Below are 17,473 nucleotides of genomic sequence, written 5' to 3'. Positions count from 1 at the left end.
GGAGGAGGCGGGCGCGGGCTGCATCGCTGAGAGTAAGAATCTGGCCTGAATACCCTGGCGCTATCTGAGCGAAATAATTTGGGCTAGCAAACCAGACTGTGGGATACCTACCACGCGAAAAGCCAGCCCTAACCTAAGACCGCCAGGCCCGCGCAGACGGAACAAAGGACTGAACAGAGATAGCCGGCTGCAGACTTTCCCCCCGGTGACAGGCAGCCAGAGCGGAAGGGGGCAATCGCAGCCCCAGAGAGACAATATCTATAAAATTGTAAGCAGGCTTCTTTGCTAACTAAAACTTCTTGGGGGTCTGGACGGTCAACATCTGCCTGAGAAGGTGCGCCGGTTTTACATCCAGATAACCGAGTGGCGGGGAGGCGATAAGTCGCAGCATTGGCGCTCGCCTGGGAAGAGCAAATTGGCGCTCGGACCTGGGAAGAGCACAAAACGCAGGCCCAACTGAGTCTGCGCCTCTGAGGACTACCCGAGTGCCTGAACCTGAGCGGCTTGGACCTGGGAGGTGCATGCAGCCCAGGGCCAGCCTCGGATTGTTCCCGGCGGAACAACCTAGAGTCCGAGCAGTGTGGACAGGGAGGCTACACGCGCCGTGAGCGGGGGCAGACCCAGGGTGGCTGAGGCACTGCGAGCCCACGCCAGTGTTATTTGTTTGCAGCATCCCTCCCTCCATCCCCACAGCGCGACTGAACAAGTAAGCCTAAAAGAAAAAGTGTCCTCCACCGTGCCCTTTGAGTCAGGGCGGAAACCAGATACTGAAGAGACTAGCAAACAGAAGAAGATATAACAGAGGGAAACGCCTTGGAAGCTACAGGCAATAGATCAAAACCCTGTGGTTACTACGGACTACATAGGAAGGGGCCTATAGATCTTGAGAAATATAAATCTGACCAAGGAACTAGCCAAAAATGAACTGAACCCACAACACCCACAAAAAAAAACCAAAAAAATCCTAGATATATTTTTATTATTTTTACGATCATTCTTTCTTTTTTTTTTTTTTACTAAAAAAAAAAAAAAATTTTAAGTCCTCTATTGTTCCTTTAATTTTCACTTTTATAACCTATTACTTTTATAAAAAAAAAAAAAAAACCTATTTTTTTCTTCTTCAGCAAACTTCATATATATATATATTTTATAATTTTTTGACCTTGTTTTTTTTTTTTTTTTTTTTTTTTTTTTTCTTCTTTTCTTTAACATTGTATTTTGAAATTCCAAACTCTACTCTAGATTTTTAATTTTCACTTTTTGGTATATGTTATCAATTTTGTACCTATAGTTTTTTTTTATATAATTTCTGTGACTTTTTTTTTTTTCTTTTTTTTCTTCTTCTCTGTTTCTTTCTCTTCTTCTTTTATATAACATTGTATATCTGAAATTCCAAACTTTACTCTAGATTTTTAATTTATGCTTTTTGGTATTTGATATCAATTTTGTACCTGTATTTTCTTTATAATTTTTGTGACATTGTTCGTATTTGTTTGTTTGTTTTCTCTCTTTATTTTTCTTCTTCTTCTTCTTTTTTTTTTTTTTTTTTTAACATTGTATTTTTGAAATTCCAAACTCTACTCTAGATTTTTAATTTTTGCTTTCTGGTATTAGTTATCAATTTTGTACCTGTACTTTCTTTATAATTTTCGCGACCTTGTTTGTTTTTGTTTGTTCGTTTTTTCTCTCTTTCTTTTCCTTCTTCTTTTCTTTAACATCGTATTTTTGAAATTCCAAACTCTACTCTAGATTTTTAATTTTCGCTTTCTGGTATTAGTTATCAATTTTGTACCTGTACATTCTTTATAATTTTCGCGACCTTGTTTGTTTTTTGTTTGTTCGTTCTTTCTCTCTTTCTTTTCCTTCTTCTTTTTCTTTAACATCATATTTTTGAAATTCCAAACTCTACTCTAGATTTTTAATTTTCGCTTTTATGTATTTGTTACCAATTTTGTACCTTTAAGGACCCAATCTTCAGGACCCATTTTTCACTAGGGAGTGAGATTACTGGCTTGACTGCTCTCTCCCTTTGGACCCTCCTTTTTTTCTCCACCAGGTCGCCTGTGTCTCCTCCTAACCCCTCTCTACTCTACCCAACTCTGTGAATTTCTGTGTGTTCCAGATGGTGGAGAACACTTAGGAACTGATTACTGGCTGGATCTGTCTCCCTCCTTTTCATTCCCCCTTTATCCTTCTGGCCACCTCTGTTACCTTCCTCCTTCTTCTCTTCTCTGTATAACCCGTGAACATCTCTGAGTGGTCCAGTTGCGGAGTGCACATAAGGAAGTGACTACTGGCTAGCCCTCTCTCACTATTGATTCACCTCATCTCATTTGGGTCACCTCTAACTCCCTCCTCCCTCTTCTCTTCTCCATGTAACCCTGTAAACCTCTCTGAGTGACCCTCACTGTAGAGAAACTTATCATCTTTAATGTAGATGTTTTATCAATGGTGCTGTATAGAAGGAGAAGTTTTGAAACTACTGTAAAAATAAGACCGATAATCGGAAGCAGGAGACTTAAGTCCAAACCCTGACTCCAGGAACTCCTGACTCAAGGAACATTCATTGACAGGAGCTCATCAAATGCCTCCATACCGACACTGAAACCAAGCACCACACAAGGGCCAATAAGTTCCAGGGCAAGACATACCAAGCAAATTCTCCAGCAACAAAGAAACACAGCCCTGAGCTTCAAGATACAGGCTGCCCAAAGTCACCCCAAAACTATAGACATCTCATAACTCATTACTGGACATTTCATTGCACTCCAGAGAGAAGAAATACAGCTCCACCCACCAGAACACCGACACAAGCTTCCCTAACCAGGAAACCTTGACAAGCCACCTGTACAAACCCACACACAGTGAGGAAACGCCATAATAAAGAGAACTCCACAAACTGCCAGAATACAGAAAGGACACCCCAAACTCAGCAATTTAAACAAGATGAAGAGACAGAGGAATACTCAGCAGATAAAGGAACAGGATAAATGCCCACCAAACCAAACAAAAGAGGAAGAGATAGGGAATCTACCTGATAAAGAATTCGAATAATGATAGTGAAATTGATCCAAAATCTTGAAACTAAAATGGAATCACAGATAAATAGCCTGGAGACAAGGATTGAGAAGATGCAAGAAAGGTTTAACAAGGACCTAGAAGAAATAAAAAGAGTCAATATATAATGAATAATGCAATAAGTGAAATTAAAAACACTCTGGAGGCAACAAATAGTAGAATAACAGAGGCAGAAGACAGGATTAGTGAATTAGAAGATAGAATGGTAGAAATAAATGAATCAGAGAGGATAAAAGAAAAACGAATTAAAAGAAATGAGGACAATCTCAGAGACCTCCAGGACAATATTAAACGCTACAACATTCAATCATAGGGGTTCCAGAAGAAGAAGACAAAAGAAAGACCATGAGAAAATACTTGAGGAGATAATAGTGGAAAACTTCCCTAAAATGGGGAAGGAAATAATCACCCAAGTCCAAGAAACCCAGAGAGTCCCAAACAGGATAAACCCAAGGAGAAACACCCCAAGACACATATTAATCAAATTAACAAAGATCAAACACAAAGAACAAATATTAAAAGCAGCAAGGGAAAACAACAAATAACACACAAGGGAATTCCCATAAGGATAACAGCTGATCTTTCAATAGAAACTCTTCAAGCCAGGAGGGAATGGCAAGACATACTTAAAATGATGAAAGAAAATAACCTACAGCCCAGATTATTGTACCCAGCAAGGATCTCATTCAAGTATGAAGGAGAAATCAAAAGCTTTTCAGACAAGCAAAAGCTGAGAGAATTCTGCACCACCAAACCAGCTCTCAAACAAATACTAAAGGATATTCTCTAGACAGGAAACACAAAAATGGTGTATAAACTCAACCCAAAACAATAAAGTAAATGGCAACGGGAACATACTTATCAGTAATTACCTTAAATGTAAATGGGTTGAATGCCCCAACCAAAAGACAAAGACTGGCTGAATGGATACAAAAACAAGACCCCTACATATGTTGTCTACAAGAGACCCACCTCAAAACAGGGGACACATACAGACTGAAAGTGAAGGGCTGGAAAAAGATTTTCCATGCAAATAGGGACAAAAGAAAGCAGGAGTAGCAATACTCATATCAGATAAAATAGACTTTAAAACAAAGGCTGTGAAAAGAGACAAAGAAGGTCACTACATAATGATCAAAAAGATCAATCCAAGAAGAAGATATAACAATTATAAATATATATGCACCCAACACAGGAGCACCACAGTACGTAAGACAAATGCTAACAAGTATGAAAGGAGAAATTAACAATAACACAATAATAGTGGGAGACTTTAATACCCCACTTACACCTATGGATAGATCAACTAAACAGAAAATTAACAAGGAAACACAAACTTTAAATGATACAATAGACCAGTTAGACCTAATTGATATCTATAGGTCATTTCATCCCAAAACAATGAATTTCACCTTTTTCTCAAGCGCACATGGAACCTTCTCCAGGATAGATCACATCCTGGGCCATAAAGCTAGCCTTGGTAAATTCAAAAAATAGAAATCATTCAAGCATTTTTTCTGACCACAATGCAGTAAGATTAGATCTCAATTACAGGAGAAAAACTATTAAAAATTCCAACATATGGAGGCTGAACAACACGCTGCTGAATAACCAACAAATCACAGAAGAAATCAAAAAGAAATCAAAATTTGCATAGAAACGAATGAAAATGAAAACACAACAACCCAAAACCTGTGGGACACGGTAAAAGCAGTCCTAAGGGGAAAGTTCATAGCAATACAGGCACACCTCAAGAAACAAGAAAAAAGTCAAATAAATAACCTAACTCTACACCTAAAGCAACCAGAAAAGGAAGAAATGAAGAACCCCAGGGTTAGTAGAAGGAAAGAAATCTTAAAAATTAGAGCAGAAATAAATGCAAAAGAAACAAAAGAGACCATAGCAAAAATCAACAAAACCAAAAGCTGGTTCTTTGAAAGGATAAATAAAATTGACAAACCATTAGCCAGACTCATCAGGAAACAAAGGAGAAAAATCAAATCAACAAAATTAGAAACGAAAATGGAGAGATCACAACAGACAACACAGAAATACAAAGGATCATAAGAGACTACTATCAACAATTATATGCCAATAAAATGGACAACGTGGAAGAAATGGACAAATTCTTAGAAAAGTACAACTTTCCAAAACTGGACCAGGAAGAAATAGAAAATCTTAACAGACCCATCACAAGCATGGAAATTGAAACTGTAATCAAAAATCTTCCAGCAAACAAAAGCCCAGGTCCAGACGGCTTCACAGCTGAATTCTACCAAAAATTTAGAGAAGAGCTAACACCTATCCTGCTCAAACTCTTCCAGAAAATTGCAGAGGAAGGTAAACTTCCAAACTCATTCTATGAGGCCACCATCACCCTAATACCAAAACCTGACAAAGATCCCACAAAAAAAGAAAACTACAGGCCAATATCACTGATGAACATAGATGCAAAAATCCTTAACAAAATTCTAGCAATCAGAATCCAACAACACATTAAAAGATCATACACCATGATCAAGTGGGCTTTATCCCAGGGATGCAAGGATTCTTCAATATCCGCAAATCAATCAATGTAATACACCACATTAACAAATTGAAAAATAAAACCATATGATTATCTCAATAGATGCAGAGAAAGCCTTTGACAAAATTCAACATCCATTTATGATAAAACTCTCCAGAAAGCAGGAATAGAAGGAACATACCTCAACATAATAAAAGCTATATATGACAAACCCACTGCAAACATTATCCTCAATGGTGAAAAATTGAAAGCATTTCCTCTAAAGTCAGGAACAAGACAAGGGTGCCCACTTTCACCATTACTATTCAACATAGTTTTGGAAGTTTTGGCCACAGCAATCAGAGCAGAAAAAGAAATAAAAGAAATCCAAATTGGAAAAGAAGAAGTAAAACTCTCACTATTTGCAGATGACATGATCCTCTACATAGAAAACCCTAAAGACTCCACCAGAAAATTACTAGAACTAATCAATGATTATAGTAAAGTTGCAGGATATAAAATCAACACACAGAAATCCCTGGCATTCCTATACACTAATAATGAGAAAACAGAAAGAGAAATTAAGGAAACAATTCCATTCACCATTGCAACGGAAAGAATAAAATACTTAGGAATATATCTACCTAAAGAAACTAAAGACCTATATATAGAAAACTATAAAACACTGGTGAAAGAAATCAAAGAGGACACTAATAGATGGAGAAATATACCATGTTCATGGATTGGAAGAATCAATATAGTGAAAATGAGTATACTACCCAAAGCAATTTATAGATTCAACGCAATCCCTATCAAGCTACCAACAGTATTCTTCACAGAGCTAGAACAAATAATTTCACAATTTGTATGGAAATACAAAAACCCTCGAATAGCCAAAGCGATCTTGAGAAAGAAGAATGGAACTGGAGGAATCAACCTACCTGACTTCAGGCTCTACTACAAAGCCACAGTTATCAAGACAGTATGGTACTGGCACAAAGACAGAAATATTGATCAATGGAATAAAATAGAAAGCCCAGAGATAAATCCACGCACATATGGACACCTTATCTTTGACAAAGGAGGCAAGAATATACAATGGATTAAAGACAATCTCTTTAACAAGTGGTGCTGGGAAATCTGGTCAACCACTTGTAAAAGAATGAAACTGGACCACTTTCTAACACCATACACAAAAATAAACTCAAAATGGATTAAAGATCTAAACGTAAGACCAGAAACTATAAAACTCCTAGAGGAGAACATAGGCAAAACACTCTCTGACATACATCACAGCAGGATCCTCTATGACCCACCTCCCAGAATATTGGAAATAAAAGCAAAAATAAACAAATGGGACCTAATTAACCTTAAAAGCTTCTGCACATCAAAGGAAACTATTAGCAAGGTGAAAAGACAGCCTTCAGAATGGGAGAAAATAATAGCAAATGAAGCAACCGACAAACAACTAATCTCAAAATATACAAGCAACTCCTACAGCTCAACTCCAGAAAAATAAACGACCCAATCAAAAAATGGGCCAAAGAACTAAATAGACATTTCTCCAAAAAAGACATACAGATGGCTAACAAACACATGAAAAAGATGCTCAACATCACTCATTATCAGAGAAATGCAAATCAAAACCACTATGAGGTACCATTTCACACCAGTCAGAATGGCTGCGATCCAAAAAGTCTACAAATAATAAATGCTGGAGAGGGTGTGGAGAAAAGGGAACCCTCTTACACTGTTGGTGGGAATGCAAACTAGTACAGCCACTATGGAGAACAGTGTGGAGATTCCTTAAAAAACTGGAAATAGAACTGCCTTATGATCCAGCAACCCCACTGCTGGGCATACACACTGAGGAAACCAGAAGGGAAAGAGACACGTGTACCCCAATGTTCATCGCAGCACTGTTTATAATAGCCAAGACATGGAAGCAACCTAGATGTCCATCAGCAGATGAATGGATAAGAAAGCTGTGGTACATATACACAATGGAGTATTACTCAGCCATTAAAAAGAATACATTTGAATCAGTTCTAATGAGGTGGATGAAACTGGAGCCTATTATACAGAGTGAAGTAAGCCAGAAGGAAAAACATAAATACAGTATACTAACGCACATATATGGAATTTAGAAAGATGGTAACAATAACCCAGTGTACGAGACAGCAAAAGAGACACTGATGTATAGAACAGTCTTATGGACTCTGTGGGAGAGGGAGAGGGTGGGAAGATTTGGGAGAATGGCAATGAAACATGTAAAATATCATGTAGGAAACGAGTTGCCAGTCCAGGTTCGATGCATGATGCTGGATGCTTGGGGCTGGTGCACTGGGACGGCCCAGAGGGATGGTATGGGGAGGGAGGAGGGAGGAGGGTTCGGGATGGGGAACACATGTATACCTGTGGCGGATTCATTTTGATATTTGGCAAAACTAATACAATTATGTAAAGTTTAAAAATAAAATAAAATTGGAAGAATAAAAAAATAAATTAAAAAAAAAAAAAATAGGGTTTGTAGGTGTTCCAATCAGATACTCAACTTTGACTGCCTGTTAGGGATTAAGAATTCTCCCTCCTTTCCTTTTATTCATTACACATTTATGCAATATCTGCTATATAAAGTGCCATACATAATGCTAGACTCTCAATAGAAACTTAAACCTACATCCTATGTTAAGTGTGATATCTTCTGTTCCTGGGAAGACTTAATAATATGTATTTTCAACAGACCCATTTTTCCACACCATACATTTAAATAATGATAGAAACTTTGGTATTTTCCTTTAAATGACTTTTCCTTTAAACTGCTCAATTAAAAAAAAAAAAAAACTGTTAAAAGAGTTTAAGAAAAATCTCAAGAGTCAGGTAATGTGAAGTGAACAGAACCAAGAGAAAGGAAACCCACCTAGTGGAGTGCTCTGTAATTAAAGTCTGTAGCATGAAGCGTCTTCCAGAAACACAAAAAGGCTGGGTCCTCCCAGCATAATTTGCCAGGAATGCCCACCATAAAGGTATTAAAGCATCAGAGAAGTTATTCAAGAGTGGCTTCCTTCTATCCTGATGGTTTTAAAAAAAAATCACCTGTCATTCACTGGGATTTTTTTTTCCCCCTCTGTTTTCAGCTTTTCTTCTGTTTTCTTTTTTTCCTTATTGATGAGTTCTCTTCAGCACTTTAGATAAATCAAGTAATTTCTTCAGAGTGGTCTAAGCTTAGTAAGAGGAAAAGGGGTAAATAACAATGCACTGTGGGTATGGGCTGAGACTCCCTCGGGTCGGCTCCCTTCCCTAATGTCCTTTTTCACACATGGAAGCCCTTGAAGCTCATTTACTTTGTCATCTTGTGCTGCCTCTTCTGGCCAGAATGTTAACACTTTGAAATTCAAAACGATAGCGTGGGCTCTATAATCTATTTTATGAAGAAAGGTCTTCTTTTTTCACCCTTTGATTCACTCATTCATTCAGTCACTACTGGGTGGGGTATCAAGAGGTAGACAATGACAATGCCCTCGTGAAGATGAGAATGTAGGAGGGAAGGCCAACATTATAGATATCTTAGAGCAAGCATTTTTAAAAGGTAATGTTTGGTCATCTGATGCAAACAGCCGACTCATTGGAAAAGACCCTGATGCTGGGAAACATTGAAGGCAGAAGGAGAAGAGGCCGACAGAGGATGAGATGGCTGAATGGCATCACCGATGCAATGGACATGAACTTGGGCAATCTCCAGGAGATAGTGAGGAACAGGGAGGCCTGGCGTGCTGCAGTCCATGAGATTGTGAGGTCAGACACAACTGGGTGACTGAATAACAACAACATCATGACAATTGGAAATTATTTCACTCTAACTACAATCTATGAACTAAACACCTATTGTTTTTCCAGGTAAAGTATAAAGCTATATTTGACATCTCCTATTGATTAGCAGCTCTTCTGGAGCATCTATTCGGAGGTCAACAAGTCTAGCACCATGCCAGGTGCTGAGCGTTAGGGTTTGCTATCACTGCAATATTAGCTTCTGCAGTTTTGCAATTAATTAAAGGACTGAAATTTTTCCAAGAGATATTAGGTTACTCATCTCAGAGCCAATACATTATTTTTTTCCCCTTGTGTTTACTCCCCACCTGAACTTCTCTGTAGCTACTAATGTTCCCTTGATCTTTAATGAGTTTTTTTTTTAAATCCAAAGAAACTGGCCTGTTATACTGGCAGGGCTTTCTTCTATTCCTACCCACCAAAGACCCAATACATCTCCTGGTCTTCATGATGCCTCACATTTACTGCAAACACCCCAAGACCGCTCTTAGCAGAGTTGATTTTTTACAGAGAATCATCTTGGTTTTTCAAGTTAAAAGTCAAAGAGTTAAGTAAAAACAGACATGCCTGCAACTTATTTTTAAATAGTAAATCATAATTGTCCCACATTGCCCAAAGTACCACACTTAACACATAAATCACACACAGTTACTAAAAAGATCTTGCTGGGAAAATGTAACAAAATTGCTAAATCTCTTCATTATATATTTATATTTAACAACCAGATTGCAATCAACTGTTTTCAGAATTTCTAAAATAAGTTGTTCATAGTAGCATGACTTTTCAGCAACAACCTCATGGTAAATGCCTCTAAACCAAATCAACAGAAACAATTCAGGGATATTTATTTGCATTTACACATTTAATTTCAGCCACTATACTGGCTTTTAAAATTTTGCAATGTCATTTTTCTGTGCAAACTTATTGCAAAGAACACAACTCATTAAAAATATAAGTGACTAAAAAATATATATATATAAGTGACTGCATGATTTTCTAAGAGTACTTGTCCTCAACTATGAGATTAATAGCATAATTTATTTCTTAAATAAAAATCATGGATCCCAGCACATACTTTTTCATTTAAATGGTTGCTCCCTTGTCCATATTCTTTGCTCATACTTATTGTACCATTTGTCATCAAGTACCATAGTTACTTGGGCTTCCCTGGAGTCTCAGTGGTAAAGAATCCACCTACAATGTAGGAGACCTGGGTTCAATCCCCGGGTTCGGAAGAGTTTGGAGGAGGAAATGGCAACCCATTCCAGTATTCTTGCTTGGGAAATCCCATGGACAGAGGAGCCTGGCAGGCAACAGTCCACTGGGTCACAAGAGAGTTGGAGATAACTGAGTGACTAAATGATAACAACAACCATAGTTACTTGTACAAATGTACATTTTCCTAATTTAACAGTAGGCTACTTGAGGGTAAGCAACCTGATCCATGGAAGTTATAAAAATAAGACTCTGGATCTTGCATTATCATAACTCCTTTTTTCACAGTGGTCACAAGAGAACCAAGTTGAAGAATATGAAGGTCTGTGTCTCTTTGATCTCATTTCACCCCTAACTATCGCCAGACAAAGGGATGGAGTTTAAAACATCCTTAAATTCTGCAGCACAGTATCCTTACTGGTAGGGCTAACAGCAGTTCAGATAATGCAATGTTCACAGTTGGTTGCAAAATCAATGCACCGTATTATCTGTCCTGAAATAGACAAGGGTTAAAAATGGAGGGATTGAGGCAAATTTACACATTGGAAAACTGAAGGGCTGTAAGCAAGATACAAAGAACTGGGACAAGATGGCAAATGCTAGAAAACCTAGGCAACATTAACTAAGGGTGAGGAAACAGAAACAAGATGTGCAGAATGACAAAAGAGGGGGCTTGAAATTCCCAATTCATTCTTGGTAATGTGCGACCACAAAAGAAATGTGAAAGTGGTCTTAAAGGAAACTCGTGGGATGGTGCTGAGGCTGCCACCACGCTGTCTGGGTTGGTTCAGGTCTGTGTCAGCATGGAAATGAGCTGCTTTTCCTTACCTCCAGGTGCTCTAAAATATAGGGTGGATTGGTCATGCCCAGCCTCAGCATCGCTCCCTCAGGAATCACTTCAACCAGCTTCCACAGCAGGGCCGGGAGGCTGGAGCCAATATCTCTGCCGTAAGCCCCCGTGTCTTCACTGGTCAACCATATCTCACAAACACCCTCTGCAAATCAAAGAAGATAATTAACAAATCTGTTGCAGAGCCATTTCCTTCATCATACAGCTGCTCACTCTTTTTAATGCAGGTTTTTTCAACACTATTATGCAGGCAAGTCTGGGTATTCAATTGCAGAGAAAAAGCAGCTTATCCCATGGTGGCACTGGGTTATTAAGTTCATTTTATGAACACCAGAGAGTTACAACAATGCTGTAAATTATCAGTGCGTCCTATGGAGTGATTAACATTCACAGCCAATCAGTTCAACCAATGCTTCCTCCAAAGCCCTTTGATCAAGACTGAGGCTTTAGTCCCATCACAGAGGATACCTAGTTGATTGAACAGCATAAGCCCCAGAACTGAAAGAGTCCCTCCACAGAATAGGTACCATCAGCAGTTAACTCACTAATCAGTCTGTCAGCGACCTAAGGAAAAATGTCAAGTGTAGTTAAAGTTGGACTCACAAATTATTCATCATGAGGTACCCACTTCTCCTGCAGTAACTATGCCAATTTGTTTTCTTTATTCAATTAAGAATAGAGTGCATTGTATTGCTGCATTCAAAGAAGCTGGTCGCTGTAGGAACTAAGCATCTGTGTTGGAAAACCTGTTTACTAAAAATAGGACAGATCGCATCCTATTTTCCATCAGTTGGACTTTAGGAAAAGGTATCTGCGTTTCCTTGCTACTGTTGTTATAAAGGATCCTGACTTCAAACATTACCACTTGCAATAACAGTCTTCCAAAAATTGAAAGGAAATACTTTGGGATCACCTAGTATTATTTAAAATAAATAAAGCAGAGTTAGCAAGAGCCACCCAAGTTTGTAGGGTGCACAGAATGTTTCTGAAGGCATATTCAATTAAAGGATTAGCCTGTTTTATAAGCCAAATGATTCACAAGGCAAAAACAAACAGTGACGAGGGACTGTGAAATTTGCTCAGGCTAATGTGGTTTGTTGCTTCTGAAGACACTCGACACACGCACAAGGCACACAAACAAATACGACAGCCTGAACCAAAAGTAGACGTTTCTAGGAAGACACTTAAAAATTAAAATTTTAAATTGTCTTTGGTTGACAGAAGAATCTAAAAAATACACTTAAATATTCCTAGCCAAGAGAGACAACAAATAAAACATACGGTTTCTATGTGAATGTGAACTTTAACAGAAAAAAGAAGCAAAAGAGAAAGATCTTCACTCTCTTTAATGTGTTACACAGAGGTGGAAAAATATACATGAAGTTACGGTCTCCAGTCAGAGCTCTTTCCATTAGAAGAAGAGATATATTTACTTTATCAACAAACTAATCAACTGACATAAAAACATATTAACTCTTCCCCACTTGATTCTCTTTCTCAGACAAGCACATCCTCACCCACATCCAGACAACACGGAAAACACAAGGACAGAAATAAAATTTAGTTTCCCCAAATTAAAGAAGACATTAAAAAAAAAGTTCCATTTTAAAAGTTAGAGATGTTTTTTAAACATTTCTAACACCTCATATTTGAAAATCTGTAATGTTATGAATATATCTTTTCTTAATTTAAATATGTTGTTTCAGAAATTAATAAACATTTGCTTAGTTTTAATCATTTAATAAAAAGTTTTATCCTCAAAGTAAATAATCTGGCATATCCACAGGCTATCTTTGTGGCTCTATAATTTTATAAATATCCTCTGTACATAGAGTGTTTTTCTGTTGAAAAAAACTGGTTGTAATTAGTGGTATCATCTGTATTTTAACATGACATATGCCATCAGACACTGGACTCATACAATCATTTTTTTTTTTTAAATCTTATCACAAAATCCACTCCAGGAAAAGAGATGGCTAAGTAACAACATAAACGGATTTTAAAACACTCTGAAAGAGGTTATAAAAACAGGACATTATCCATGATTTTCCAGTTACTGGCATTTGAGCAACACAATATGAATATTTTAAAATGAACAGAATAATTTTAATTTATAATTTTTCCACCCAAATGGTTCCATGTTATGCCTTATGTAGAGAGAGCAAGTTCCTGGAACAGTGCCTTGCTGTTTGCTAGATGAATATAGAAGGGGAAAAATCGCTGTGAATAGGGTGGAAATAATAGCCATGTGGAAACAGCAGCCAGCTCTTCAGTCTGCATAGGTGGGGACCAACAGCCCCCTGGTGGGCTGAAGCTTCAAATTAAATCACAGAAAGAGGAAGCAGCTGTAGCACTAAGTCAGCAACAACAGGAATAATGGTCTCCATGCCTCCAAGATCAAGGCTGCTAAAATGCTTGATATAATAGCAACCTGGTGTAAAACACAATGAAATGAGAAAACATGTGCAAAATGTGAAGTCCTTGGACTTGAGGAGAACTGTGCCTTGCTCATTCAATTCCCAACTTTGTCAAAGATGATTTTGCTCTTTATATCAGAAAGTTCAGGTTTTGGAAGGCGACCTTTCAAGCATTCATTCTAATGAGAGTGCCTCCCACCGTTAGGACACACAAAGCCATTTCATAGCAAAGGTGAAGCTCTGTGGTGCGGAATCCCCGCCACTGAAACCCTGCCCTCTGGGAACCTTGTGATTATTCATAGTGCAAGCGGTTCCTGCCAGGTCAGCTTGCATATGAATCTACCAGGGAAACCCAAGGCTGCAGTCTGTAATCACTAATGGACATTGGGACGCATGCATGCTTCGAGCTGCATACGTAATTGGCTATACTTACGGACAGAAGTGCTTGCCTAAACAGCTTCATTCCTCAAGGACTTCAGTTATGAGCTCTATTCCTTTGCACATTCATTCCTTTATTCGTCCATCAAACAGTTATTAGGCCCTTACCTACTATGTGCCCTGCAGCTCTTCCAGCTCATGACAGATATGGATTCATCGTTAGACTTCTGTGACCTGAGACTGGCTATTACAGGCGTTGGTGAGGGGACACTGACAGACGCCCTGGGAACTTCATATACATCCCTATCAGTGGTGATGGTGGACAGGGGTGGATGCTGGCGGAACACAGCCTGAGAAACGGAAATCAAGGGCAATCTGAGGGGACTGAAGTGCATATGAGGTAACCCCAGTGACACAGAGCCAGTCTACGCTGCAACATAGATTTTAATTAATACCGATACATGTCAGAAAAACAAACACATGGAAATGAGAGAGAGTCGGAGGCAGGAAGAACTGAGACAAGAGAAGTGAATCACCAATAAATCCTTCCATATTTCTAATAAAAAATACCTGCATAAAAGAACGTGGTGGGTAGAAACTCAGGATACAGGAGTGAGTCTTTTCTAAGCATCCATGGAGATACCTTACTTTTTTCCTAAAAATGACTTTTGTTCATGTTCCTTACTGCCTATCTGACTTTTCTAATACACACTAGGTTCATAAGATTATCTATCATCCTTTGGTTGTGTTAATTTTGGTTTAAAAAAAAGCAGATACCAGGAAGAAAGGAAATGCATCTTATAAAGGAAAATTCTTTAAAAAGTTTAGTTATTGGAATTTATTATCATTTTACCCAAGTAATTACAGATCAGCTTATAGCTGAAATGCTCTTTCCCCTGAAGACAGAGCAATATCAACAGTTGGATTTTGATCTCTGCTCCACAGTAATTTGAGGTGACAGAGGATGGAAAAAGTAAAAGACATAAAAAGTTAATAGTAAAAGAAAGATAATATTCTCAGTAACACAGTCTGAAAATAAAGAAAACCCTTTCGGAAAAACCAAACTTTGCCAAAATTGAATTCCAAAAGACATGACTCACTATAAATTTTCCTGTGTATGAGCTTCATTGTAATAAATTAAAATATGGGTGATGATTGATTTCATCTGATCAGAGAAGTGATATTTCTCTGGTAGCTCATGCTTTATCACTGGGAAAAATTTCCACGATCATGAGTTGTTTCAGTTATTCCATATGAGTAGTCTCTAAAAATAGAGACTATACCAATATAAAAACTGCAAATTGTGATGTTTTCTTAGCACTATATGGTAAGAAAATCAACATCAACTAAACATAATATCAAAAAACCCACCTCATGTGCAGAAAAGAGAATCCTCCTACACTGTTGGTAGGGATGCAGACTGGTACAAAAACAAAGTTGCCACATGACCCAGCAATTTCACTTCTGGGCATATACATCCAGAAAAAAACCATAACTTGAAAGATTCACGCACCCTTGTGTTCACTGCAGCACTATTTACCACAGCCAAGACACGGAAGCAACCTTTGCGTGTTCATCGGCAGGTGAACGGATAAAGACGGGGCACGTATATACAATGGAATATTAACCATAAAAAAGAGCAGAAAGCCATCTGCAGTAACACGTATGGACCTAGAGATTATCACACTAAGTGAAGGAAGACAGACAAAGACAAATACCATATGATATCACTCATACCTGGAATCTAAAGACACAAACGGACTTGTTTACAAAACAGACTCACAGACATAGAAAACAAACGTACATTTTCCAAAGGAGAAAGATGCTGGAGGGAGGGATAAAGCAGAAAGTTGGGACTAGCAGATACAAACTACTATACATAAACAACAAGGGCTTACTGTATAGCACAGGGAACGATGTTCAATATACTGCTATGAACCACGGTAGAAAAGAACATGAAAAGGAACACACACACACACACACTCACACACACATAGGTCTAACTGAATCACTTTTCTGTACACCAGTAACTAACACAACATTGTAATCAACTATACTTTTATACTAAAAAAAAAAATCACCTCAAAATCTGCTACAGCTTTCTTCTCAGAAGACGCTTCTGTCTCCCCGTGTCTTGTGCTCTCCACTACCAGCCCTGCCCTTCCCTTTCCCTACAGTTCCATTCCCCAGTCTTTCTCACCGTCCATCCCAGCCTTCATGCTCCATTTTCTTCTCCATATAGGGAATATAGGCCAGTAGGGAATATGAATTAAATATACATTATTTGTTAGCGTTATTTGGCTTCCCTGATGGCTCAGCTGGTAAAGAATCAGCCTGCAATGCATGAGACACAGGAGACACAGGTTTGATCCCTGGATCTTCCCCTGGATCGGGAAGATCCCCTGGAGAAGGAAATGACAATCCACTCTACCACTTTTGTCTGAAAAATCCCATAGACAGAAGAGTCTGTACTGCATTCTCTGCTCTTAATTCCCCATTCTCTCTTTTAAGGGTCACAGCGTATATGAACTAGACTTTTATGGGCTCTTTCTTCTTAAAAAATTATCTTAAAATTCAGAATTGAATATGATCCTCTGTTTTATCATATGAAAGGTCATGAAAATTGCTTCAATGGCAACATTTCTAAGTAATAATACACACAGGTAGCCTTCTACCTATTTAGCTAATTCATTTAAGAGTGAATTGGGCAATATAACTCCTTTGGTCCTTTCTAATCCTACTATTAGACACTCAGGGATCTTAAGTTTCCATTGAGATAAAAAGGGCTTAAGTAACACTTTTATTAAAGAAGCATCACAGCAGATCCAATCAAGGCTATCTTTTATAGAACAATAATTCATCATGGACAAATACCCAAACAGGCTGCCAAAGAAGATAGTTATCTATGAGCTAATTCTTCAATTATGTCTATACTGTTTTCGTAAACTTAAAAAAAAGTTTATTAGTGGCCTGAAGGTTTTTGCCCTGTTTTTATTTTGAACAGTGTTGAATTTCAAGAAAATTTTCAAGAGCAGTACAACAAAAGCATGTACCTCTTTCACCCAGACTCAGGAACGACATCTTGTCACATTTGTGAACACTCTCTCCACATCCACAAATACAACTTTCTTTTTTTTTTCCTGAACCATCTGAGAATTAGCTGCAGACATTAGGGTACTTTACCTCTAAATATGTCAGCAC

General features: G+C 38.1%; 1 protein-coding gene across 3 annotated transcripts in view; it reads right to left on the bottom strand.

Moving 5' to 3' along the window:
* CDKAL1 (CDK5 regulatory subunit associated protein 1 like 1) overlaps positions 1–17,473 on the bottom strand; it is a 634,266-nt gene that overhangs the window by 244,678 nt on the left and 372,115 nt on the right. For all 3 annotated transcript variants that reach the window (XM_070360762.1, XM_070360760.1, XM_070360761.1), the window contains one exon: positions 11,456–11,622. In XM_070360762.1, coding sequence (XP_070216863.1) covers positions 11,456–11,622 — 167 coding nt within the window. The remainder of the gene's footprint in view (positions 1–11,455; positions 11,623–17,473) is intronic.

The sequence above is a fragment of the Bos mutus genome, chromosome 23, assembly GCF_027580195.1.
Source record: "Bos mutus isolate GX-2022 chromosome 23, NWIPB_WYAK_1.1, whole genome shotgun sequence".
Taxonomy (NCBI): Eukaryota; Metazoa; Chordata; class Mammalia; order Artiodactyla; family Bovidae; genus Bos; species Bos mutus.
Note: the sequence above shows the minus strand (reverse complement) of the source record. Positions and strands in the feature narration are given on the sequence as shown.